Raw genomic sequence first — 25,833 nt, forward strand, 5'->3', positions numbered from 1 at the left:
GATATTCATTTTAAATCTTAAACCATTTGAACATTTATCCATTTGAATAGTAAAACCAAAGTGAAGCAAAAGACTATCATGAAAATACATAATTTTAGTGGCATTTTATAACAAAAATACTTTAGAAATTGCAATTTTCAAGAATTGAAATTTCTTTGCAATTTTCAAGGGAATAAATACCACTGCAAATTTTCAGTATGTATATATATTGATAAAACACACACACACAAAACGACAACATATGAAATGGATAAAGAGTGACACCATTTATAATTCTGAGGATTTCAGTGTTTGAGATATGTGCCTGCACAACATTTAAGAAATGCAAAGTGTAAGTTCCATAAAACTGGACAGTTGTAAGCAAGGCCACTAGAAAACTACTTTGCTGTAGAATCATTGTCAAATGATCTCACTACATTGTCAGCAGATTTAATCACCTGAAGTATACAGAGCCTTTGCAAAAAGTTATCAAATAGCCTGCACATTAGCATTACATTTAACCTGTTCAGGATACAGACAATGTACAATTTCACTGGGAAAAAAACTTTTTAAACTAAGGCAGTAAATCAAAGCTCTGGGCAACAGCATTACAGTTTATCACTATGAAAATGATGCTAGGGACAGATTAAGATTAAACAGTTACAAATATTATATTTTTTGAATCGCATGCATAAAAAAGATGAACAATGACCCTGATGAGAATTGAGCCACGTGCATGTATTCAAGACTGGGCTCACATAATGCATCTATCAGAAACTCTTTTCTATTAATTCATCATGTCTTCTCCTTCTGCAAAGAAGATTTGAAGGCTCTGGGCCTTACACTGTACCCTACACTGATATAATTAAATTTATTTAATAACTTCTATTAAAATAGAAAAGAATGCTCAGGGCAGTCACATATTTTGTAAATTGTTGTAAAGTTCTCCTTTTAATAGAATATATCAAAACGTCTAGCCATATTTTTGGCATTCAGTGGGAAGCAAAATATTATGCAATGGCTTTCCTCAAGGATGCACAATTGCAACACTTTGCCTCAAAGCTTTGTTTGTGAAATGCCTTCAAAAAGTTTTTTTTTAAATAGTAGCAATGGATTTAATGACATTAATTGCTGACTTTCATAGCAGACAAACAAATGTCACAATTTATCACAGGACTTAATGGCATCACTATTCTCTTAGGCAGGAGAATATCTGACACAAACCCCCCTTCCCCTCCCCAATAAAGGAATCTTTTCAGTTTGTATGACCATAAATCTCTCGCTCTGTCTATCTATCCATCTATCTATTCTGTCTCTGCCACCAAGTTCCAGTTCTTCTAAAAGGAAACCTTTGCTGGCAATTATTAAAACATCCATAACAAATAATGAAAGCTTTCTTAATAATATTCATTCATTTTTGTTATATGCTGATGGACAGCCATCAATGGGCTTAGTTCTTAACTTTCTTCTATTCATTATCCCATAGATGAATTAAGTATGTATGTAGTTTGCTTTTTATAAATACAGGAGAAAAAAAATGGGAATGGAAAACCAAATCCTCTACATCCCAAATCTTTCAACTCATCATTGAGGCAGAACTCTGTTCACCTGAAATGATTATCACCTTTAAATTTTGAGAAGATGATGAAGGATATTTGGTTTCTCTTAAAATAAAAGTGAATTTCTTCCTTTCGTTCCTGATCCTAAATTTGATTTGGAGGGGGATATTAGTAAGTCAAATACTAGACATATCAGATGCCACTGTGTCGTGTGCTATAGCTCATTGCTTCCTGCAAAGCTGGACTCACAGCATCACTGACTCTACTGCCAAATGCTGTGAAATTGACAATTGCACTGAGTTTTTTGCGCTTAAGTTCTGGAAGGATACAAAATAGCAGCATGAACAAAATCATAAAATGTTTGGTATGATTACTCATTTAAAGAATGTATAAATAAAGGGAATTGGCTTGAATGATAACATATTCTGTGCAAATCTGGTATTGAAGTAAGTTAGAGTGCTTATACAATGGAACTAAAGTATTCATGGAAAGAAATGGAATGCTTAACAAATAACAGTATTGAAGAGTAAATAAGACATATGTGATGTTCTTTTAATTTCTTTTAGGTATTATTGATAAATTTGTGGAGGCATTAGAAGTTTATTGACTAGGAACGTGTGTGTGTGTGTGTTTGTCCTAAAAGCAGGTGACACCATGCTGTTCACCGAGAACCTGAATGATTTTCATCAGGCATTAGCTAGATTGCAAACTGAAGTAGATTTATCTGGAAAAATGGTGTGAAGAATTACACACAAAGCATAAATAGCAGAAATCTAGATCAAATAAAATAAATTGATAAATATTGACTAAACATAGGAAGGGCTGCTCTGGTAGCCTAGAGGTGGAGCTCTTGTCTCACAATAAGGAGACTGAGTTCAGTCCTAGGTAGAGGCTAATATTTGGAATAGAATCTCCTGCTTGAGGTCCCTTTCAACTCTGTTATTCTATGGGGAAAATTTAAACGTATAAATTATTGAAAGAAAACAGATGTTCCATTACAAGGAATGAAAAAGTATCAACATATGAGAAAATGGCTGTTTTGCAAACTTTATTAGATGAAAGGAAGAGTTGAATGCATCAGGGGAAACATAAAAATAAGTTGAATGTAGTGGTACTCTGTGTGTGTTAAAACAAAAACAGAAAGGGGAAAGAACAAATTTAATGTAGATGAAATATAAGAGATGAGATATATGTGGGTGTGGGTGAAGAGGTACTGAATCTATCTACACCTATTCATCCCCTTATGAAGCCATGTTTATATTATATTTAAGGTACTCTAAAATACATACAGAATACTGGGAAGACATATTTTTAATTCAAATAGTATCTCTTTCCTTCAATTCAGTAGAAGATTTTGAAACAATAAATGCCAACTTGGAAATGATTGCTGAAGCACTCAGGTGATTTGTGCTTTTTTTTCAGATTGAGTGAAGATTTCTCAAATGGGTTGCTATTGCTATTGTAGCTGCTGATGTCTCTTGGTTATTAGTTTTTTGTGGCATGTGCAAGAGGCCCCAAGACACAAATAAGCTTATAGACGTTGATCTGGTTTACTCCATTAAACCTGGGTCAGCTCATGGATACCAATGTGCTTACTTGCACCTTCTTTGATGCCTGTCAGACTCCCTGGCCCACGTAATTTATTTTACTGTGTGTCTTCTTGTTTTAAAAAGATAGAAATATAACATGATGCAAAGCCATACTCCTAAATATGATCTATATTTTCACAAGGCTGATAGCCCATTACAGAAGGCGTATCGCTCAGCAGGCTAGCTGGCAATTCTACACATAGATTAGGACTATTACCTACTCCACAAGTGAGAGAATTGGAAGTTTCTGTGCCCGGGCTTCCTAAGAGTAAGGACAACTTTTCTCTAATTGGCCTTGAACTCTATCCTGAAAACTTTTAGGAAATTGGAAACAGTAAAGTTTTCAGGGAAAGTATATGAAGATATATCAAGGATCTTTTATTTGTTTTCAGTGCAGTTTTACTCAATTATATTGCTTTATTTTTGCTCCCATTCTATGACCTTCTTTCTCTTTATTTCCTTAGTATATTAATGATTAATATATTTAGCATAAAATGTCAGCCTCATGGAAATTAATGCAGCTAACTCATTTCCCCGGGTCCTTACTTTGTTCCTTTTATTGAATTAAAAATCCTTTAATCTTTGCGATCCTAGTGTTGGGTTTTGAAATAGCACCACATGCTCCAAAATCTTTTTCCTGGTAATTCTAGTTAAAAAGAAAAAAGTAAAGACACTTACTTAAAAGCTAAGTTTTGGAGAAGGGGAATTTCCTATTGAGCCCTACCCATTTCTGGTAGTAGCTCCATTACCCAAATTAAGATTTGGTTGGGAGGGTATAACTTCTCCTTGGGTGAACTCCTCACCTGAGTAAATAACTAAATTGAGGCAATCTTGAAGTTGGAAGATGAAAGTAAGGAGCCAAGAAAGCTCCATGCTTGTTTTAGTGAGAGATACGCCCACCTGGTCTAGCTAAAAAAAACCTCAAGAGAATTTCTAGATCCTATAATGTATAATGTATTTCTTTGGAAGTGTTTTTATTTATTCAGAAAAAAGAAAGCAGAGTTAGTGGCTGAGGAATAGCTGAAGCCATTTATCTTTTGGTCTCCTATTTTTTAAGAGCAACTTTACACACTGTCAGAATTACAATTATGCTACCAATAACCACATATTGATGGTGCCTATTGGCACATTACCTAATATGTTTGTTCCCACAGAAATCAGTATGTTCAAAGGAAGTTTTCAGTATACATGCCTCAGACATGTAATTCATGCATGTATATAATTCATTTGGTTATATATTGTTAAAATACTAAGTGTTCTGAATAGCTTTGCAAATATTATAAGAAACACATAAATACTGATAGGCATAACATGGGTGTACCAAAAGAAATACATGTACTTCTGTCAGCCAAAAGCACTAATGTGATTTATCAATATTTTTCTTCCTGTCCTAAAGATTGCTGAGTTTAAAATTCTTGAACTGCAGTGAATTTGTGGAAGGCTGGTAATTTATTGTGGGCATGAAAGCCATAGGTTAGGGTCTAATAGAATTAATTTTTAAGTCATTATCACATCATTAATTCTCTTCTGGAGATTAACAATGGATAACTTTCCAATATGGTATAAGGTACAATATGGTTTCTTGTACAGCAAGAAATGCATTCATTTTTGCCTCATCCATATTTCCTTTTCCCAAATCTGATACAATAGTTTCTCAGTTCTCTGGAGGAGATCTGAAGTGAATGGAGGAGGGAATTTAATGGATTCTGGGATGGTTCTGCCACTGATGTCCATTCTAGTAGTGGTTAGACAATTAAATGCAGTCTCTACTTCCCATCCAGCATTAATACTGCTCTTGAAACTATGCAGATAATGAAATAGAGATTATTTAAAAAAACAAATGTCTATTTCTGCACAGATGCTGTTCCTTCATGTGTATTTAAATGAATTTATATTTTTTAAAAATCCTGCACTTTTGTAACCATGGAGACACTGACTTATAAAGCAAGCAATCGTATTAAAGATTACCTTCTAATTCTTTAACTCTATTTTTATCCCAATTGAATCATCTCATAATTGTCTTACAACCAGTGAATTGCATATTTTTTGTATGATGCTATCGGTTGAACTTACATTTCAAGAAAAGGATTTTAAACAGCCTTGGTACATAGCTGTACAAGTGGTTTAATATACCCCCATGTTATATTTCAGTATGTCTTGAGTGAGAAAAACTAAGGTCAATATGAAGGTCTCATTAAAAAAAACCTCTAATTATAATAATAGTCAATAGCTTTAATGACCACCATATTATTTTAGTATTATTTTGTTTTCAGTAGTAAAATTTCCTGTTCATCTATTGCTCTGTTGAGGAATTAAGATACTTAAGTAAAATCAGTTATATAACATGAAGAAGGTGACAGAGACAGAAGAGATATATTATTGGACTACTTTCCTACTTGTGAAGTCTGTACCCCGTTTTTATACTGGAGAATGAAAACAGACAAAATCTGCCTAAGTTTTCAATAGGGTTTATATTAGGCAGGACATGCATCTTCCCTTTGTGACGCCACTGCTATGATGAATGGAAAGAATGTTGAGACCTTGGTCATTTCTAAAACTAAAACATATATACATATTATATACAGTTATTAGACCTGTACCTTTACTTGCATGGCCTGTATGAAAGAAAGAAAACAATAACAAAGAAAGTAAATAAGGATGATGAAAAGGTGGACATTTTGCCATTTACTCAGAAATAAGATTTTATATGTCAGCAAAGCAACTAACAGTGCAGTCAACTTCTTAGAAATAAGCCCAGAAAATTTAATGGTTTTGTTTGAGAGTAAAGCCAGTTAAAAGTAAATCTATTCATGGAGCCTATACCCAAATGTAATTATATACATATGCATTGTAAAATATGGCACATGTATAAACCACCAAGTATCCTATGGGATCATAGTCAGGTATAATTATAAAAAATAATAAGTAAGTAAATAATCATTCATTCATGAAACCAAAACACAGTTACATGTTTTCTTAAACAATGGTATAAGAAAATATACAAGTAAACAAATGTATTTGTATTGATCTTACTAAAGGGTAATTCTCATAATAAAGAATATATTGGAGATTATTAATCCTTCCAACCATCAATATCTTTATTGTGCCACTCACAAGATTGGAAGTTCACTAGCTTAGTCTGGGCCAATGACTCTTTCTCAGTCCGATCTATCTCAGAGGACTGTTGTAGGGAAAATTGGCATTATGGCTTATGTTCCTGGAGGAAAGGTGGTATACAAGTCCAACAGGTAAAAGATACCCATTTGAAATAGTGAACCCATATCTTTAAAAAGCAAAAGAGAAATAATCTTATCTACAATATATATTTTATAAATATTTTAACAGGCAATCACTTTATATTTAGACTTCATCCCTGAAGGAACAATGTTTTACATTGAACCAAGCCACCATCCATGGAATCTAGGCAGCAATGTCAAGGACTGAATTCAACCAAAATTCTGTGACAGGAATAGGTGAAAGTGCCCATTTGATAATTTAAGTAAAATAAGTAAAACTCCAACTTCCCACCCATTATCAATTGTGTAAATGAAAAAAGAAAACAATGTATATAATTTTGCATATAATTTTGCTTTTGTTCAGAGATGCCTGCTTGAGGATGAATAGATCTTGCAACTGAAGCCCTGCCTCCTTGTGCAACATCTAGGCTAGGGGTGTCATTACAGCATCGTCAGGTGATGTATTGGGACTTTATTCCCCTTCATTAAACCAGGCATGGGCGTGGCCAGCATGTGATGCATCCAACCCACGGGCAGGGATTTTGACAGCCTTGATCTAGGCAAATACAAAGAGATAGGGCTTTGATCATGAAACTGCGCCTGCTATCTGGCCTCCCCCATCGCAACAGATTTCCTTGTTTCTGTTATCAGAAGAGCCAAACTCAATGTCATACTTTCCTTAAGAGTGATTTTCTCCCCCAGCTACCATTTGTGTCAGATTTCACCCAGCACTGCCAAGAAAATATTTTCACAGATAAAACAGCTATTCATTTGTGTGCCATTGTAGCCTTCCATATGTACTGTTTACCCAAGCATCTGAAGCATTGGCAAGTTTTGTCATTTCAAGAAAAATCTAGTTTTAAGCCCTTAATTTTTAGATATAGCTACTTTTTAGATAGGGATCTTTGGCTTTTAAAAACAAAAACCTGACAAACTGAATTATGTGAAAAAGAAAAAAGCCTAAGGTTTGATCTTTTCTACATGATGATTCAACTGTGATGTACATTCACTCTGCTTTTGCATGCTAACATTAATGAAATGTTCTGTATCAGTCATTTCCACATAAATAAGACTTGATTCTGAACATTTTGACTTTCTTCTTTCACTGAGTTCCTTTGATTAAGTCAGAAGCATATGAATAATTTTAAATACCTATAAGGCAAATACTGTTTTAATTTTAAAAATATGACCTGAATGTAATACATTTATAAACAGATGCTGCATTATGTTTAGAAAGGGATGCGACATAAACTATAATTTTAAAAATAGCTGTATGTGTCCTTTATGAAAACACCCACACAAAGTTAAAAAAAAACAGATTAAAAGAATGAATGTTGCATTTCATTAATTAATTTAACAAAAAAAAATCTGTTATTTTAGTATTACCAAGTAAACTGTCTTTGCCAAACTAAATGTTCTCTAACTTACCATTCCCCTCGGAGCAATCTGCTGCCATATTATCAGGAAAGAAAAGTTAAAAGATCTTGCTCAGTTGTAAGTAAATTTAGTTTAACAAAGATCAATAAACTATGCTATTATTTGTTTTAAAAAAAGCATTATGATCTATCAGTATGTTTTCTAATATAATGAGTGACAAAAGTTATTAGACTTACTTTTTGTGTGTAATAACAAAGTATATCATACCATGCTACATGCTGCATCTATTACACACACACACACACACACACACACACACACACACAAACACAAACTAGACACAAGAACAGTTTTTTCCCAAATGCTATCACTCTGCTAAACAAATAATTCCCTCAACACTGTCCAACTATTTACAAAGTCTGCTCTACTATTACTATTAACCTTCTCATCACTCCTTATCACCCATCCCCTCCCACTTGTAACTGTATGACTGTAACTTTGTCACTTGTATCCTTACGATCTATATTGACTGTTTCCTAGTATGATTTGATTGCTCATTTTACCCTATGACTATTATTAAGTGTTGTAACTTATGATTCTTGACTCTTTTCAAATGTATCTTTTCTTTCATGTATACTGCATTTGCACCAAGACAAATTCCTTGTGTGTCCAATCACACTTGTCCAATAAAGAATTCTATTCTATTCTATTCTATTCTATTCTATTCTATTCTATTCTATTCTATTCTATTCTATTTTGCTGTATTTTTATTTGCCTAATGAATAAACAGTTAGGGTTTCCCAGGTATATTTTACGAAGCATGTTAGCCTTAAGCAACGCACATCTGCTTGCAGCATTAAAACAGCAAGGTTTGTTTTTTTTAGAAAACTCAACAAAGCTGCTTCAAACCCCCTGATAGTCTGAATGTGCAAGTAAACAATACTTCTTTCTGGGACTGCCAGCAGAGTAAAGCAGATGTTCGTTACTCACACATGCAGACACTCAGGTTCTATTTACCAAGCAGTTGGCTGCAGCTTTGTAGAAATCATGACAGCTTGAATGCTTTGAAATCCCTTCAGTACATGTATACATCCAGACTAGACTGTGTTGCTTCTCTGTGTAATATAATATATATGCATAATTTTGTATTTATTTATTTATTTAGTTAGTTAGTTAGTTAGTTAGTCATGTTTATGTAGTGTATATTGGAGGTAGTGGCCCTTTGAGAGCTGTGTGCAACAAAATTTCATTTTAATGTAGGTGATTAGTGTACATTCAAAATGACAATAAAGTCTATCTATCTATCTATCTATCTATCTATCTATCTATCTATCTATCTATCTATCTATCATCTACCTTCTGGGCTCAGAATGAGACAGTTAATCAAATTGATTTTGATTATGGGCCATGAAGTTACTGTCAATCCTTGGTTGTTATACAGATTCTTTTCCCAGGGGGATCTGTTCTCAACCACACACACATCACTTCTAGGGCTAAGCCCATTTACTTGGTTTCTGGTCAGACTTTAGATTTCTTTCCTTCCATCTTTCCCAGATTATGGGCTTCTCCATAAAGCTGGGTCTTTGCATAATGTGTGCAAAGCATGAACTCTTGAGCTGATTTGTTTGATGATCCATTTGCTTGTTTTATTGGCTATCCAGGGTATTCTCAGGGATCTTCTCCAACAGAAAAGTTCAAAAATACCAATGCTCTTTTCACCCCATTTCTACAAAATCCAACTTTTACTTATATGCAAGGTCACAAGGAAAATCATTAGCTGTGTAATTCTTATCCTTATAGGTATAGACATATCCTGGCATCCAAATATCTTTCCAAGGCCTTCATTGCTACTTGAGTTAGTCTGTGGTATATTTCCTGACTGCTGTTTCTTTTGCTGTTCAAATTTATCAATAATGATACATAAATAAAATATTGCAATTTATTTGTTGCATCTTTTTTTGAAGAGTTTTGTCATAGGTTCATGTTTTCCATAAAGATGGTAGCAATAACAATAGCATTAGACTTATATACCACTTCACAGTGCTTTACAACCTTATCTAAGTAGTTTATGGAGTCAGCATATTGCCCCCAACAATCTGGCTCTTAATTTTACCAACTCGGAAGGATGGAAGGCTGAGTCAACTTTGACTTGTTGAGACTAGAATTGCTGAACTGCTGGCAATTGGCAGAATTAGTCTGCAATACTGCATTCTAACCACTGCGCCGTCATGGTAATCAAGCAGAACTTGTGTTACTACAGAAAAAAAGCTATATCAATTATCTATTGTTAAACTTCAGTCTTTACGTTGAAATTACTTTTGTACTTAGCATCTTTTTCTTCCCAAAATTCACTTTTATCATTCTAATACCTCTTGGATCACATTAGCTTATCTTGTTTCAAGTATTCTTGCCTCTTATTGCTTTGCAATTAAATTCTTAGACTTTTATTACTTTCCTAGTTTTTCTTCTTCCTTTCTTCCTTTAAGTGCATAAAGACAACTGCATAAAGACAATTTCTGGCATGAAAACAAAGCATTTGTTGCAGTCATACATTATCAAGGGAAATAACACAAATGCATATTGTATATTAAACTTCTGCTTTAAATAAACAGGAAGAACATAGCGGCAAGATTTTACTTTCCCAAAAACGTCCAAACAGACAAATCACAAGATCAAGAAGGATCCAATAATACTTAGTCTCCAGTTCATAGTTCAGCCTGGTAATTGCAAAGAGAACAGGGAATTTCAGGAAGGAGGGTAGAATGTTATATATTACATTTTTAAGCCCCCATCTTCCTATAAGATGACTCTGGGCAGCTTACAAGTCATAAAAGAGGTAGAAAAATTATTGAAAGATTAAAACATTAAAATTACACATGTTACTTGCTAAAAATTGCTTGTTGGACAGATGTCCCCTTTTTATAGACTGACTGCCAGCTTGATTACATTGCTGAGTCATGTTCAAGTGGAGAAGCTCTGTTTTGTGGCTCTACTATTTGTAATTTATGATATGTTGTAGGGCTGGAGACCTTGCCTCATTTAGAGCCAACTGAGCTAGCTTGTGATTTTCTAAGCTTGTGGTTTAGTGAAGCTAGTTAGGTTCTTCACTTTTTAAATCTGTAGTGATCCTGGCCAGGTTGGTTATTCATAAAATTACCTTTCTGTTTTATGTTGCTGCAACAACCATTCTTGTCTTTCTGCCCTCTGTGGGAATTCCCCTTTAGATAAATGCAGGAATCTTTTTGCCATCTCTCTTTTTTTTGTTGCAGCCCCTCATGGATTTCAAGGGGCTGCTTTCCACTCTTCCTTTCTCTGGCACAGCAGCTGTCATTTTGCATAATTTACTTTGCATAAGACAGAATTGAGGAAAACCAAACTACTCCTCTACTCCAATCTTCTTTTCCAGGTCAAATTTGCCTGGCTCTTTTGAGGTGTTCAGACTGCTGGATGGCTAATTACAGCTTCTCCATTCTCATTTCATCTCTATGTCTCCACCCCTCCAATAGCAATCTCCTTTTACTCAGCTCATCATTGCATTCGCTTTCTCCTGGTATGTAAAGAAGCATTGAATGGATAGAAGAGCACCTGTTCTCATTCCTTCCCTTCCCTTCCCTTTTCAGCTCTTCCTCCAGCGGTGGGACAGCACAGTTTACTATTCAATCACTGATGTGGTAGGGGAGATGACAGAGTGAGCATTTTGCTATATAACCACATTAAAGGTAGTTGGACAGACAGGTGGACTAACAACAGAACCTGGGAGGAAAAAAATGGAAAGCTAAACTAAAAAATGGAAAACTCAGGAGAAAAAAAATGGAAAAGTAAAGCTTTTCATGACTGTATAAAATGCTGATTGGATCTAGTAGAGGTTACTGGAAAGGTTGAAGCCCAAGTACAGTAGCAAAGCCACAGTCCTGCTGAGTTGAGACCATTAGTGGTGCTAGCAGCTGGGAAAGTGGGGTGTGAAAATTGTTCTCAATTCCCTCTAGCCTCAGGTTTTGAATGGAAGCAAACAATCTTCCGGTCTGAAAGAGGGAAATCTTTGACCTTTTCCCACTGGCACATTCACTATTGAGAGAAAACGTAAAGTAACACATGGGACAAAAAATGCTGAAGAGCTTTTGCTGGCCTTTGACAGACAAAACAGAATGAAAGGGGAAAAAAGCCAAAGATAAAAGTCAGATAGTTTGGATTAGAAAAGAGGCTACTAGTAGAATAGAAAATATAGAGATATAACACTAAAGAGATATAGAGATGTAATATAGCAATATAGAAATACCACAGGAGATAGATTTTGAAGATAAAAAAAACCAAAATAATGAAACAATAGTCTTAGGACATTGGGATAGGAATAAGTTAATAGCAAAAACAGGCATTATAATAGCAACATAGAAGTAGCATTAATATAAGGCATAGGTCCCAAAATTACATAGGAGTATAGGAAAAAAAAACCCAGTAATATAAAAGAGAATATATGTAGCTCAGGCATGAACTCTTGAGGTCTTGGTGCTCTCTGGGCTCTTTTGAATTGTATGTAAATATAGTTTATTTCAATGTGTCTGTTGATGGCTGATTTGTCTGAATGCCTAATTTGTCTGAGGTTGAAACCAGTACCATCAGCGGTAGTATTCAGCAGGTTCTGACCAGTTCTGGGGAACTGGTAGAGGAAATTTTGAGTAGTTTGGAGAACTGGCAAATAGCACCTCTGACTGGAGATTTTACAGTATCGTTCGCCTGCCATGTCCACCAAGCCACACCCACAGAACCGGTAGTAAAAACATTTGAATCCCACCACTGAGTACCATGAATCAAAAGAACAAGGAAGTAAATTCAAGCAAGATAGCACGGGGAACTTCTTGGCTGTTTGAGCTGTCAAAGAATAGAACATAAATGGGTAGGTTTCTGCTTGCTGGAGATTTTCAAACAGAGGCCACATAAACATTTTAGTGTATTTTAGTGCAGTAGCCCCCATTCTTTTTGGGCACCAAGGACCAGTTCAATGGAGAAAGGTTTTTCTGTGGATTGGAGGGGGCATAGTTTCATGTGGTGCCTGCATCCCATGAATCGGGCTTTGGTTTTTTGTGTGGCCCAGTTTCTGACATGCTGAGGACTGGTACCAGTCCACGGACTCCTGTTTTAGTGGTAACTAAGCAATTCTAAATAGCCTTTTACCAAGAATTTACAAATTATGCATTTAATCCTCTTCTTGCCCCAATTCCATGGATTATCTCGGTAAGAATGGGTTTTGCTTTTCCTAAATGGTAATTCTCAAATTTAATACATTTAATAAAGAAAGGGTTTTTAATATTTTCTCTTTTGTTTATAAAAATACACTAGTTTCAAAAATATTTAAGAATCGCTCGTCTATAGTATGTGCATCTCACTTCAGTTTTATAGATAAAATGGATCTGTTCTAGTAATTCTGCTATTCCCTAGAGCAGTGATGGCTAACCTTTTCATCATCGCATGATGAAAATGTGTGCGTGAGCTCGCATGTGTGCCTGCACCCATAATGCAATGCCTGTGCATCCCCCATCCCCTGCACATGCACACTCAACCCCTGTGCATGCAAACGCATCTCCCGTGCATACCCGCCCCCCGTGCATGCGCAGCATATACCTGATAATCAGCTGGCTGGTGGGAGGTGCGCATGCATGCGCAGTGGATCTATTCCAGGGAATGGCTTGCATGCTGGCAAAAATGGCTCTGTGTGCCACTTCCAGCATGAGTGCCATAGATTTGCCCTCATGGACCTGAAGCTATTGAGATGCAAGCTTTCTTTTATACACACACATGCATGCATACACAAATAGACTTCTGATTAAACAGATGTGCTAGGTTCATCTTGTGTCAGTGCAGCAAAAAGAACAAAATCAAACCCCCTTAATACAAATTTCTACAGGTATATTTCTATATAGAAGTATGTTTCTATCAAGGAAATTATATTTCAAAATTTAAAAATGGTTTATATTGCCTTTTTACGTAATGTTATTGAATGATTATAATTGATTTCCACTTTAACTACTCAACCTCAGCAAAAAACAGATTCTTATGTTTAACTCAATTGTTACAACAAAAAATGTTTTAATACTAAATACTTTTTACTTACTTTTGATATCTTGCTCTTATTGTCACCTGTCAAAAATGCCAAATTGTTAATTTCATTCTGAATCACAAAATTTTGTTCTTCTCTCTTAAAATTCTGGAAAAAAATGATAAATATGTCATTTGAGCACTTATTTTACATACATATCAACATGTTTTCACAATTGTAAAACTAGCATGTGAAATACTATCTTACATGTGATTTACACCACAGGATGAAAACTTCTGCCACCATTCGGAAAAGTTCATCAGAATCAGCCTCTGGTTTTTTAAGCCAGTTGGATCTTAAAAGAGAAGCAACATACGTTTATTAGACTGAAGTCCATGGGATCATCACTTTTTAATTTTAATTTGAGCACTTTGTTTCTGGTACCATGTATCAAATTATCAGTGTGTATAGGAGAATTGTTCACTATGCTATTCCTTTTACTGGCCGGATGCAATAATAGTGCAATTCAATCCACATCTCCACAAAAGTAAATCCCATTGAGCTTAAGAACGGAACTTAGTTCTAAGTAAGCGTAGAAGGATATCTGTCAATCACGACAGCAAAATCAATCAATATTCCTTTTTTTAGCAACTTAAAACCTTAATACATTTCCACAGTTTAGAATCCATAGTCTTTTTCTTTTTATTCTTTTCAAGAATTATATATCCTCTCTAACACTACAATATTAGAAAAAGCTTATGTTTAAATATAAGAATGTTCATGTTAGCAAAGAATTTGTAGGAATTGCCTTGGGCCACAAGGATTAGAAAAACATGATTTTATATTTTAATAAACCACAATATTATCAATATTTTAAATAATTTCAATCACTTTTACAATAATAAATCTCTAAATGGTAAAAGTTGCAACAAACTGCTTTGAAAAGCTAAAACACAGATTATTAAAAGCTTTTTATACATCTTCAGTAAAATCTCAAGCATCCTTACTATTCTGAATGTTTCGTTGGCTTGACATCCATCTGAGTTGATATGAAGGCAGTCATTCAAATGTTTCTTTTTCTGACTATCCTAAATTTAGTGAAGCTTGAGGACAACAATGCTCCCTTTGTCCTATTCGTTATTGATTTTTCTCAAGAAAGCACTCTATTCTTTGTTGTGTCAGGTGTCAACACTATCAAACTTTCCACTTATCAGGATTAGTTAACACTGGTTGTTGGTCCATGAAGTGACCCTGGCTCATTTCTTGTGAATGACCTTGACTTTTTTTTTCCCTTGATGATTGATCCAAGATAAGGAGAATCTATTATTTACACATCATATGAATTTTCAACATTATTGCAGCAAGCAAGCACATAATTTGTATGTAAGGCAAAATGTTTGATAAACTGTATATTTTAAAGGAATGTTTTCCAGAATATATTTTAATTCCTCAAATATTAATAATGAACAGAAAAACATTTCAAGGAATACATGGCCAACAGCAACAAATCATCAAGGGGATGGGGTGGGTAGGGTTTTGTGGATTTTATTTTGTGATTTTTTTTAATGCTGTAAGCCAATGAGGGTCACAGTGCTTGAGTTGGGCAATCATATAAATGTGTAAAAAAACAATAACAATTAACCACTAAGGGAAACTGGTGAATTCTATAAATACATTTGAAGCAAATAATACAGCCAGGAAAGTGGCCCAACCATCAGATGACAAAGGAGTGAAATGATGCTCCTGGAAAAAATGAATATTAGAGACAAACTGAATGAATTCTATACATCTATCTTTATCTTCACTGAGATGAATGGCTATGTACTGATTAATAAATAAATAATGATATGTGATAGCTATTGATTTGGATATTGTTAAAAATACATACATGTATGGTGAACATAGGTATCAAGGATGTTTTTGCAGGTTGGCCAGAATATGCCTTGAAACATGAGTAGCAAGGGAATAATGGCAGGTCAGCAGTATATTTCCTTTATTTGCATGAGTGCCCCAATAACACCCATTACTCATTTGATTGTACAGTATTACTTTCAGAGTGGATTTCAACTATCCTTGCTGTTTACCATCCATTATGATTTTGGTTTGTGTTGTGGTTCCGATTCCCAAGCCTGTGCTGCTAGAGGAAGGGGACTTAGAAGATGAGGAGGAGGAACTGAGAATGCCTTCCTCCCCAGGACCTTCCTCTCTGACAATGCCTTCCTCCCTGATAATGCCTCGGGTTTCATCAGACAACCGAGAGGAACAGCCTGAGATTAATCAGGAGGAAGGCATATCAGAGCAGCCCCTGACAGGGAGTCAAGAGGAAGAATGTTGGCTTGATCCTAGGCAGCGTCGTAGGGAGAAACGTGAGCAGCAATGTAGGAGGCGTGGGAGGGTCAGAGAGTGAGCTAAGTCATTGAGCCACACCCCACAGGGGATAAAAGTGGGTGTGTTGTCGGCTGGAACTTTGTACAGGACAAAGTTTGATCTTACTTCAGGTTTTCTTTGTGAATGATTGTTGTGGTCTGCCTTGTAATTTTCTGTAAGTAGCTTTTTACTTGTTATCAGTTCGGACTTGGCAGGCAGAGCATGTTGGAATGCCAAGGACATTATCAGTTCCAAAGAATTAACTCTGTGAAGTCCGAGCCAGCCAGCCTGCCTGTGTTTGTGTGAGTTTGTATTCTTTCATCTTTTGAGAAAAGAAGAAAGGTGAGACAGAACAGGTTTGTATGTTTTTTTTTGTATCCTTCACTGAACAGGACACAGTGCTTGCAACATTCAGATTTTGTAATATTGCTGTGTGTTTTATGTGGGGCTTTCACTGAAGATAGTCTGATACATAATACCTAGATTATTAACAAGATCTTGAGATCATATGTTAATCTACACTGAAAAACCTCACTGAGTCATAATTTTAGAAGGTAGATTCCAAATTTTGGTTTTCAAGCCAGCATTACTTGAACCAAAAGCCAATATGGACCTTCTGTATCTTCCCTATTTATTTTCACTTGTAGATTTCTAGAGTGCTATTGTTGGCAATCAAGAGATATAGCATTTTCATTAATGATTTCTGTTTGGAACATTCTCTTTAGGGCATCCTGGCATCCACTGGCTCCTCCGGAAGTTATCCCAGCCCTCCTGCCCTGATCTTTAAAAACTAAAAAATTACTTAAAATCTACCTAGGTGTCATGCAGGAACCAAAACATTATTAGATTTTAATTTTGTGTTTTCATCACAAAAAGTATGTGGTGGTATTTAAAAGCTAGGAAAGTCAGCTTTTAAATGCCAGGTCTGACATTTATAGATAGAGCTAACTTACTATTTGGTCAAACAAAAGGTAGTTATTTTAGGTATTTTTGTTTTTAATCTATTTGTACTGATGCTTATTCATTTTGTTAACCATCTTGGGAACATTTATGTTATGCTGAAATACTGCAAATACTTTTGCAAATAAATATATTTAAAATTCTCCCACCTGTTGTTGTCTACATAGCGGATCAACATAGGATAAAAGGCATAAAGATCTCGACAAAGAACTGCAAATTCATCTAGAATGAGAAGTTCTGCTTCTTGGGTATCAGTTTTATTGTCTGCTTTTAGTTGTTCTTCTTCAATCACTATTTTAATGGCTTTCTTCTTTAGCTTTTCCAAAGTTGGAATAAAATGACTTTTCAACAGATCTGGTCTGGCTTTACTTATGATTGGCTGAGCATACACTATATGCAAAATATATATATAAATAATTTTTAATAGAAAATATCACATTGAAAAGAATTATATATACAAATTTATTCAAGTACTGGTTTGTTGCTGCACTGAACTTTGAGTCTTAAGACTTAACTCACTAATAACAATATCACACTGTTGTTCTGTGCATGACCTGTAATTTCACGCCAATTTGCCATTATCCCCAATCTGAAAAAATGTGTGTTATGCTACTTGTGGTCTGATCAACAGTCAGTCTGTGACTGCAGATTTTGGTTTGTTAACTAAAAATGAACTTTCTATGTTTGAATGTAATGGGAATCTGCTGTTTAATTAAAATGATAGAAAATTCGTGTTGCTTCTTAAATATAAAATATAGAACAAAGTACCCCAAAATTTACCATGGATTATTTTTTAACGCATGATTGGATGTGACATCTACACTAAGCTGTAATTTCAACAAAAAAGAACATTTTTTAGAACATAATGCATCACATCTGGGAGGCATATATAATACCCATTCTACAACAATGTATTTAAATGAAATAGAAGCCAAGCATGCCATAAAGTTTTTAAAAGCACTTTAAAATTTCTAATGAAATAATTTTTTCTATAGATTTTAAGAGTCAGTTCTAAATAAATGAGATACTTAGAACCTACTCAGTGATGCAGGCCTAGTGAATTTAGCTACACTTTTCATGTGCATATTTTCTTACAGAATACATATTAATGGATGAACATGGATGAACTTATTTCTAGTAATCCTTTCAATTGCCTTGATCAATGTTTAAAATCTAACTACTTCCTGGAAAGAGATCATATACTGTATATTTTTATTTTTGTTAAATAGGGAAAGTTTTTTTTGGCTTCACTTAAAAGTTTCCACTAGAAAGAAAGCCTATATTTAACACTGATGTTTAATTAAATGCTGAACTCATAGTCTTTTACTTGTTAAATGTGAACCAGGCATTGTGGAAACATCTTCATCAAAATTTAGGATAATTACTAGAATAACCAACAAATGTAGAATGTAACTTTATAGTAAGTACCTGCAATTCTTTTCATCCAAGTTGCTTCATCTATTCCCAAATTATTGTTGATGATTTTCAAAATGTTCCCCAGTATTATACTAAGATGCTCGGACGTCACCATTGTGCAGCAAGATCCATCACTCTCTGAATTATTTTCAGGTCCTTTTTCCCACCAGTATGACAGATAGTTGCACAGCATGGGCAAGATCACTTCAATTACATGCGGCATTTCAGTATACCTGGCTCCAGATTCAGCCAAGCTATTTATTTCTTTCATTAAGCCAACCAAATGAGGGATTTCTGGACACATTTCTTCTACTGTCTCAGGCATGCCTAAAACTTTATATCATATAAGAATATGTTTAAGTAGGCTACCATATTTATTTTTTTGAAAAAGCTAAAGCACATTTTAATTAATATCATTTCTATCATAACATGGAACAAAAAGGCATTTTTTTATCCCCTACTTCTTAGTTGGAAAGAGATTCTGAGCTGACTATCCACAGCAATAAACATGATTCAACAGATCTAACTTCTGTCTAACCGCATTAGATACTTTGCTTCTATGCTATATATCGAGTTTTTCATTCATTTCACCTCAGCAGCCTTGTTCTCATCAGGAATTAAGGGAGAAAGTTCCTGCTAACAAAATAACACTTTGATCTACAAAAAGGAACTGATTGTTGATCCTAACCCCCGCAAAACATTCCCACATACAGCAGCATATTATGATATATGGCATTTTTGTTCCTGACAGAGATATACTGAGAAAGCAACGCAATGCTGCAAAGTACAACAACTTAATAGGTGTTACATTGTTAAGATGAAAGTAAGACCAGACAGACGAATGTTCTCTGAAAAGTAATCTAAATATACCCCTGCTTATAAAAGCGAAGTAAACTAATCCAGAGGATTATTTCTTAAAAAATCTAAAGAAGTATCCTCTATTGTTTCGATAATCCTCTCCCCAAAGTTGAACTTTCAACAAATGTACTATAAATTGTGAGGTTATGACTTGCCAACTATTACCTGTTCTCAAGAGTTATTATTATTATTTAACAAATGGCATTTTCAGGAGTTGTTTTGAGTCCTGATGGCACAATGGTTAGAATGCATTATTGCACAGCTAACTCTGCTCATAGTCTGGAGTTCAATCCTGATGGGCTTGAGGTTGACTCAGCCTTCCATCCATAAAATGAAGAGCAATATTGTTGGGGGAAGTATGCTGACATGTTAAATTGCTCAGAGAGTGTTGCAAAGCACTATGGGGTGGTATATAAGTCTAAGTGCTAATGCTATTAAAAAGGATGGCAATATATTCAACTACTTAAAATATTCAAAGTTTGATATCTCCTGCTTATTACCATTACCATTAAAATGCCCATTACCATGATTAAAATCAGGGATAATCTGGGCCATTTGCTTAGAGAATCAAACTTGATAGTTAAAAAAAAAGACTGAGACAAATGCTCAGTCCCTGAATCCATAAGAATCATTTATTTCACAGCTGTGACTGTTATAAGCAATCCAAAGGGAACAAAATTAATATGTCTGTATCATTGCCAATGAATCTTATAGAGTCAGTATCTTTAATATATAGCAGTTTCCATGTGCATCTTCTTCACATGGTCCTTTTTTAGGGAGGGGTATTTTTGGATCTATGAAAATTCCAAATTAGGGCTGAACATATATGGCACTCCCTATGTGTTGAAACACTGAACTCCAAGTAGCAAGGTCTCCATTAAGGACATTTTATCCATGGACTGATTCTATGCTGCTATTAGATGCATACAATAAAACTCAATGGCTTACTCTTCCAATATTATTGATGAATCTATTCCTGTCTTCTATATACTTTGTTTGTTTTTAACTCTTACATCTGTCTCGCTCCTCAGTCCTGCCTCCTGATTTAAACATTGTTCCTGGACTGGTTTGTTGTTTGATTCTGGTTTTGATTTGCCTCATAGCTTTACGTTCCAGATTTGGATTTATTTTGAAGTGCTGCCTTGATTCAACCCTGACTTTTATTAAATGAAATCTAGTAACAGTAGAGGACTGGGTCTACATCTCAGTGGGATATTTAATCCTTCAAATTACACCTAAAGATGATATTTTGCTTATAGAAAGAAATGTGCTGATACTTGAATGTTCAATTCCCGAGAGACAAATAGCAACTTTAGGAAGCATGATGCTAATCAAGGCTGTGATAGAAGTAGAAAATGTTATGACCCTCTTACTTCAAGGCTATAGTTGTGAACTTTATTCACCCCCACCTCTGAAACATCAAAGGAGATCAGGATCACAGATTTCTACTCTGGCTTTTACATTACTTATGAAGCAGAGGTGGTATTCAACAGGTTCTGACCAGTTCTGAAGAACCGGCAGTGGAAATTTTGAGTAGTTCGGAGAACCTGCAAACACCATCTCTGACTGAAGATTTTACAGTATCATTTCCCTGCCACGCCCACCAAGCCACGCCCACAGAACCGGTAGTAAAAAAAATTGAATCCCACCACTGTTATGAAATCTGATTATATAAATATGGAATTAATATAACTATACCATGAAATGAAAACACTTAAATGAGGTACCTATAAAAAAACACAAAAAACTTCCTACCATTAATTTGTGCCTATGAGATTTAAATAGATTATAAGAATGGGAATTCAGTTAAATATAATTCATATTATTCATTCCAAAAGGAATGGAATCTTGTTATAGGCAGTTTTATCATGTATAACTAAAAGATGCATTAATACAATTTTATAAGAATTTTAGACATTTTTTAAAGAAAACGATGCAGTGTCTTCATTACAAAGAATTTTATACTTTCTGAAGTACTCACTCGCTTTCTCTCTGGCTGATTTTGTGTTGAAGACAGAGAGGGGATTGTAAAGATTGAGAGAAGGTTCGAGGAAGGCTACTGGAATTGCTGCTACAAGAGAAGCTAAGCACTCACCAAGAGCTGGTCTTTGCCTACAAACGAGAGAAAACATTATTAATGTAGAAAATTATTCTCAGTATTTTAAATCTTTAAGAAATGAACCTATTTCTCCAAATCACATTGGAGTTGATTTGATGTTTCCTCAGCTTTTGTATAAGAAATGTTTCAAAATGAAATAGTGCTTCAGAATGCAATTCGGAACAATAAGTATTTTAAAATATATTTAGAAGAACTGTTGTTGGTTGTTTCTGTTGTTGTAAATAAGGTATAGGTAATACCCTTTTCTAATGGGCCAAATTATTATTGGGGGCTTGGTATACTCCTTTCTGTACTTTAAAATATTAAAGTACCCTTGTGCTTTAATTGATTTACTTATAACTGATTTACTTTGATTAAAATAACAGTCTTATGAAAAGAGTGAATAAACTCTAAATTATTTAAAAGCTGCTGATTGTTTATTTTTATTGTTAAATATTTGTGCAGAAAATGGGAAGAGGTTTAGTCAGGGTTGATTTACCATTATTTCCCCAGTGATTCACCTATTTGTTTTTCATGGGTTCATTTGTGTGTTTGCGTGTGAATTCCCACTTGAAATTTATCGCTGATACCATTTGAGCAAGCTGTTCTGCCCATCTCATAAACTTTCTAAAATAAATTTGTATGATTCTTTTCAGTATTTCACAAATAACATTTCCTCTCATCTCTGGAACATTCCTCCCACGTTCTGTTCCGAATATTAAGAATAGCTTTGTATTGCTATGATTCAGACTAATGTTCCATCTTAGCATAGTCTGTAAATCCACTTTCAAATTTCACCCCACATCTAGGATTTATAATGCAAAATTTGTCTTATAAGTTTGCATGTTATACTCTATGAGATTAAAAATCCACTTGGGAATGATTTGGAGCTGGAAAATAGATAAAGCATTAAAGCTCCCCCTGATGCATGGCATTAGTGATGATAAGTTACTGAAGCTTAACAGAAATATAAAGTTTTAGTGTGTGTAGCTTGTTGGGTCTTTCTAGCTTTTTCCCACAAGGAGGGAAAATGGCATTGCTCTTTAACTGAAGTAACTCAAGCAATTGTACACATATTTTTTTTTCAGATAATTCTAAACAAAGATCAGGTCATAGTGTAAAAACCAATATTTTAAAATACTACTAAGTTCTATATCATATATAGACTTAATTTTTCTGTTATGAGAGGGGCATACTGATGTTTAGCCTTTTTTTCTCTTTTCACTTTCTGCAAGTTCTCTTTTTCAGATTTTCTCTTTACAACACCTCTTCTTTCATCCTATTTTCCATATAGCAGGTTAGATCAAGTTGTTCTTATCTGAGTCTGAAATTATAGCATGCAGTGAGCTTTGGAAATTAGTTGAAGGGTACATAAAATTGGGTATCACACATAGCAGTAGACCCATAAATTATACATCTATGAGCAGATTATTTACACATTTGGGAACTAACTACCAAAGTAATAATTATTTTTTCTTCAATTTCTATTGGATGTAATAGTAAATAGTAATAGGCACCTTGGGTGCAATCCCCAAATACCTGGAGCACCACTTGAACACTATCAGCATTGACAAATTCACCATCGGTCAATTGCAAAAGGCAATTTGTAACAGCTTACACCCTACGATGATATATCTAACACCATAAAATATCAATAGCTGCTTATTCCAGATCCTTGGAAAGGACTTGACAGTGAATAAAAATGCCAAACCCAGTCTGAACATCTGTCTGACTATGTGACAAACCATAAAGGTTATTCAGTATAGTTATGTGCAATAAAATGTTTAGATTTTAGGATAGGGATTTGCAACGGGCATCACATATCCTGGAAATAACATAATGTAGGGAGATCCTTGTTTATAAGGGATAAACTGGTAAATAGCACTGGTAAATTTAATGTCTACTTAAAACTAGCTTTAGTAAAGCCATATATTGCTGGGAATACATGGTCAGAAGGACCTGACTGAAGTTATTAAAAAACAGGGAATTCCTAAGTAATGTAACAGTGTGATCTGGTGCAATAGAAAATTAGTGAAACTAATAGTAGTATGAAGATACAGAAGTTTTAGTTAGGATAATTGAAAGCAGAAGGTGTGTTACCGTAGCTAGCCAGGAAAGGAACACCCTTAGTAACAATTCTGAGGGACAGCTGCTAGTCAGATTGGTGAGAGTTGGCTTCAAGAAATTAAAAAAAAAGACTTCAGAAGAAAGAATTGTCTGATTCTCCCCCTACTCCCAAATGTCTAATGTTTAAATAACAGACCAAAAAAGCTCTTAAAGTTTTAGGGCTATGTAATTATGTAATCCTGCCAACAAATTTTGCCATTCTCAGCATCCTAAGGTTGATTGGGAGGTAGGCGATTATATTGAATCTAATATCATTGCAATGAGTTTAGAACCTAAAGTTTAAAATCCCATCTGTTGTCTTAGTCTAATAAAATGAATTAAAATAGAGTTAAATATTAATTTCTATATCCTGAATTCAAAATATTGTGCAATATTTTGATTATATTTGGAGCAGTCTCGCTGTTGATACAAAAAAAGTTCATTTTTAACCAGTTATTTTTATTAAATACCTTTCAACATAAATGTTCTTTCCTGTCCCAAGAGAATACAGACTACAAAGAATTCTGTAACATGAAATTTGGACATCATTTACTGAAAGAAAAAAAGAAAGAAATGTTATTGTATTCCTCTTAATACAGATGTTTCAGTCATTTCTCCTTACAATTCTTTTTCTTTCTGCCTTTTGAGACCATAAGTCTCAAGGAAGTATGTATCAGTTTTATGTTTTTATAAAATCACCCTGGATGTCTTTCAGACTGCATGAATAATAATAATAATAATCAACTCAAATTGGTCCTTTACAGGATAAAAGCCTCTCCCTTGAGGGTCATGAACCACAATGCAATTAGCTTGTTCATAGCATGTAGATAGATACAGTAATATAAGGATGATTACAGAAGGTAACAAAAACAATTGAATATTTTCCCATTTCTAAACAAGATATTTATTTATATTTCTTTTCTTTACATGAAATTTTACAAGAGATAACTCTTTATGCTTGTTGAATGTTGAGTCATATTAGCCTCCAATCTGCTTAGTCGTGGGTAAATAACCAAAGTCTTACATGGGAGAGAGGAAAGGAAAAACATATTTTATCAGCACCATTCAATCATTTTGGAATTATTTGAAGATTTGAGCCTTATCCAGGATTTGATTTTTATACAGATTTTAGACTTTCGGATAAGTAATATCACATTCATGCCTCCTTTATTACAACAATTTTCTAGACTAAAAATAAAAAGCTAAAACATTAGAAGACTTACAAAGCAAATCAGTACCAAAATTATGCTGAGCGACATGTTCAAAAATGGATGTTAAAATAGGCAGCAGTGCCACTGTTGTATAGTTGATATTTTGTGAGACTCCTTTAATCTGAGTTCGGGAGTGGGTAAATTTTCCAAGTTTAAGGTTTTCCGATGTCTTCTCTAGATCTTCTGCAGCGTTTTCAAAGAAGGCATGCAATCCTGCTTTAACCATTTCTGAACCAGATTTCATGACCGTTCTACAAGATAATTTTGACAATGTCATTTAGAAAGCAAGTATATGTATGGTTAAATATTTAATAACTGTTCAAAATTACAATGGCACTGAAAAAAGTGACTTATGTCCGTTTTTCACACTTCGTAGTGTCCTGGGGTCATGTGGTCATCTTTTGCACCTTCTGACAAGCAAAGTCAATGGGAAAATCATATTTATTTAGCAGCTGTATTACTAACTGAACAACTGCAGTGATTCACTTAACAACTGAGGCAAGAAAGGTCATAAAATGGAATAAAACTCACTTAACAAATGTTTCATTTAACACCAGAAATTTTGGGCTCAACTGAGGTTGTAATTCGAGGACTACATGTGTAGAATATGAAGTTTTGTCATAATATAGTGGAAAGAAAAAAGAGCCCAGGTTTTCTCCACTTCTTAAATATAAATATCAGTGGGTAGAAATTGGAGAGAGAAAACTTGGAAAAAAAATACTTCAGTTACATTACTGGCAGTAAAACATAAATAACCTAATGGCAATTTAATATCTAACAACAGTGCACTGTAACGATCCATGGAAATGAACTCTTGCCCATGAAAGCCTAACCTAAATATGTTAGCTTTTATCATGCTCTGAGACTGTATTTTACTTTATCTTGCTGCAGCAGCCCAACACAGCTTCTCCTCCTTTTACTACTGACTGGTAGGAATGGAAAACAGGAGTAAATAATCAAACTTACCTTGTATCTAGAGTCTGAGCTAAGATATGTAGGCAACTAACCATTGTTGCAGCATCACTACCTAATCAAAATTGAAGGAA

General features: G+C 34.5%; 1 protein-coding gene across 1 annotated transcript in view; it reads right to left on the bottom strand.

Annotated features, from left to right (window-relative positions):
- RYR3 (ryanodine receptor 3) overlaps positions 1 to 25,833 on the bottom strand; it is a 305,744-nt gene that overhangs the window by 59,430 nt on the left and 220,481 nt on the right. Inside the window, exons 62-69 of the mRNA XM_087921834.1 lie at positions 25,754 to 25,814; positions 24,800 to 25,038; positions 24,047 to 24,128; positions 21,354 to 21,484; positions 18,527 to 18,847; positions 17,248 to 17,488; positions 14,039 to 14,126; positions 13,847 to 13,939 (exon numbers count right to left, since the gene is read on the bottom strand). Of these exons, the coding sequence (XP_087777960.1) occupies positions 13,847 to 13,939; positions 14,039 to 14,126; positions 17,248 to 17,488; positions 18,527 to 18,847; positions 21,354 to 21,484; positions 24,047 to 24,128; positions 24,800 to 25,038; positions 25,754 to 25,814 (1,256 nt within the window). The remainder of the gene's footprint in view (positions 1 to 13,846; positions 13,940 to 14,038; positions 14,127 to 17,247; positions 17,489 to 18,526; positions 18,848 to 21,353; positions 21,485 to 24,046; positions 24,129 to 24,799; positions 25,039 to 25,753; positions 25,815 to 25,833) is intronic.

The sequence above is a fragment of the Pseudonaja textilis genome, chromosome 1 (assembly GCF_049901715.1).
Source record: "Pseudonaja textilis isolate UNSWEBS1 chromosome 1, rPseTex1.2, whole genome shotgun sequence".
In the NCBI taxonomy this organism is placed as follows: Eukaryota; Metazoa; Chordata; class Lepidosauria; order Squamata; family Elapidae; genus Pseudonaja; species Pseudonaja textilis.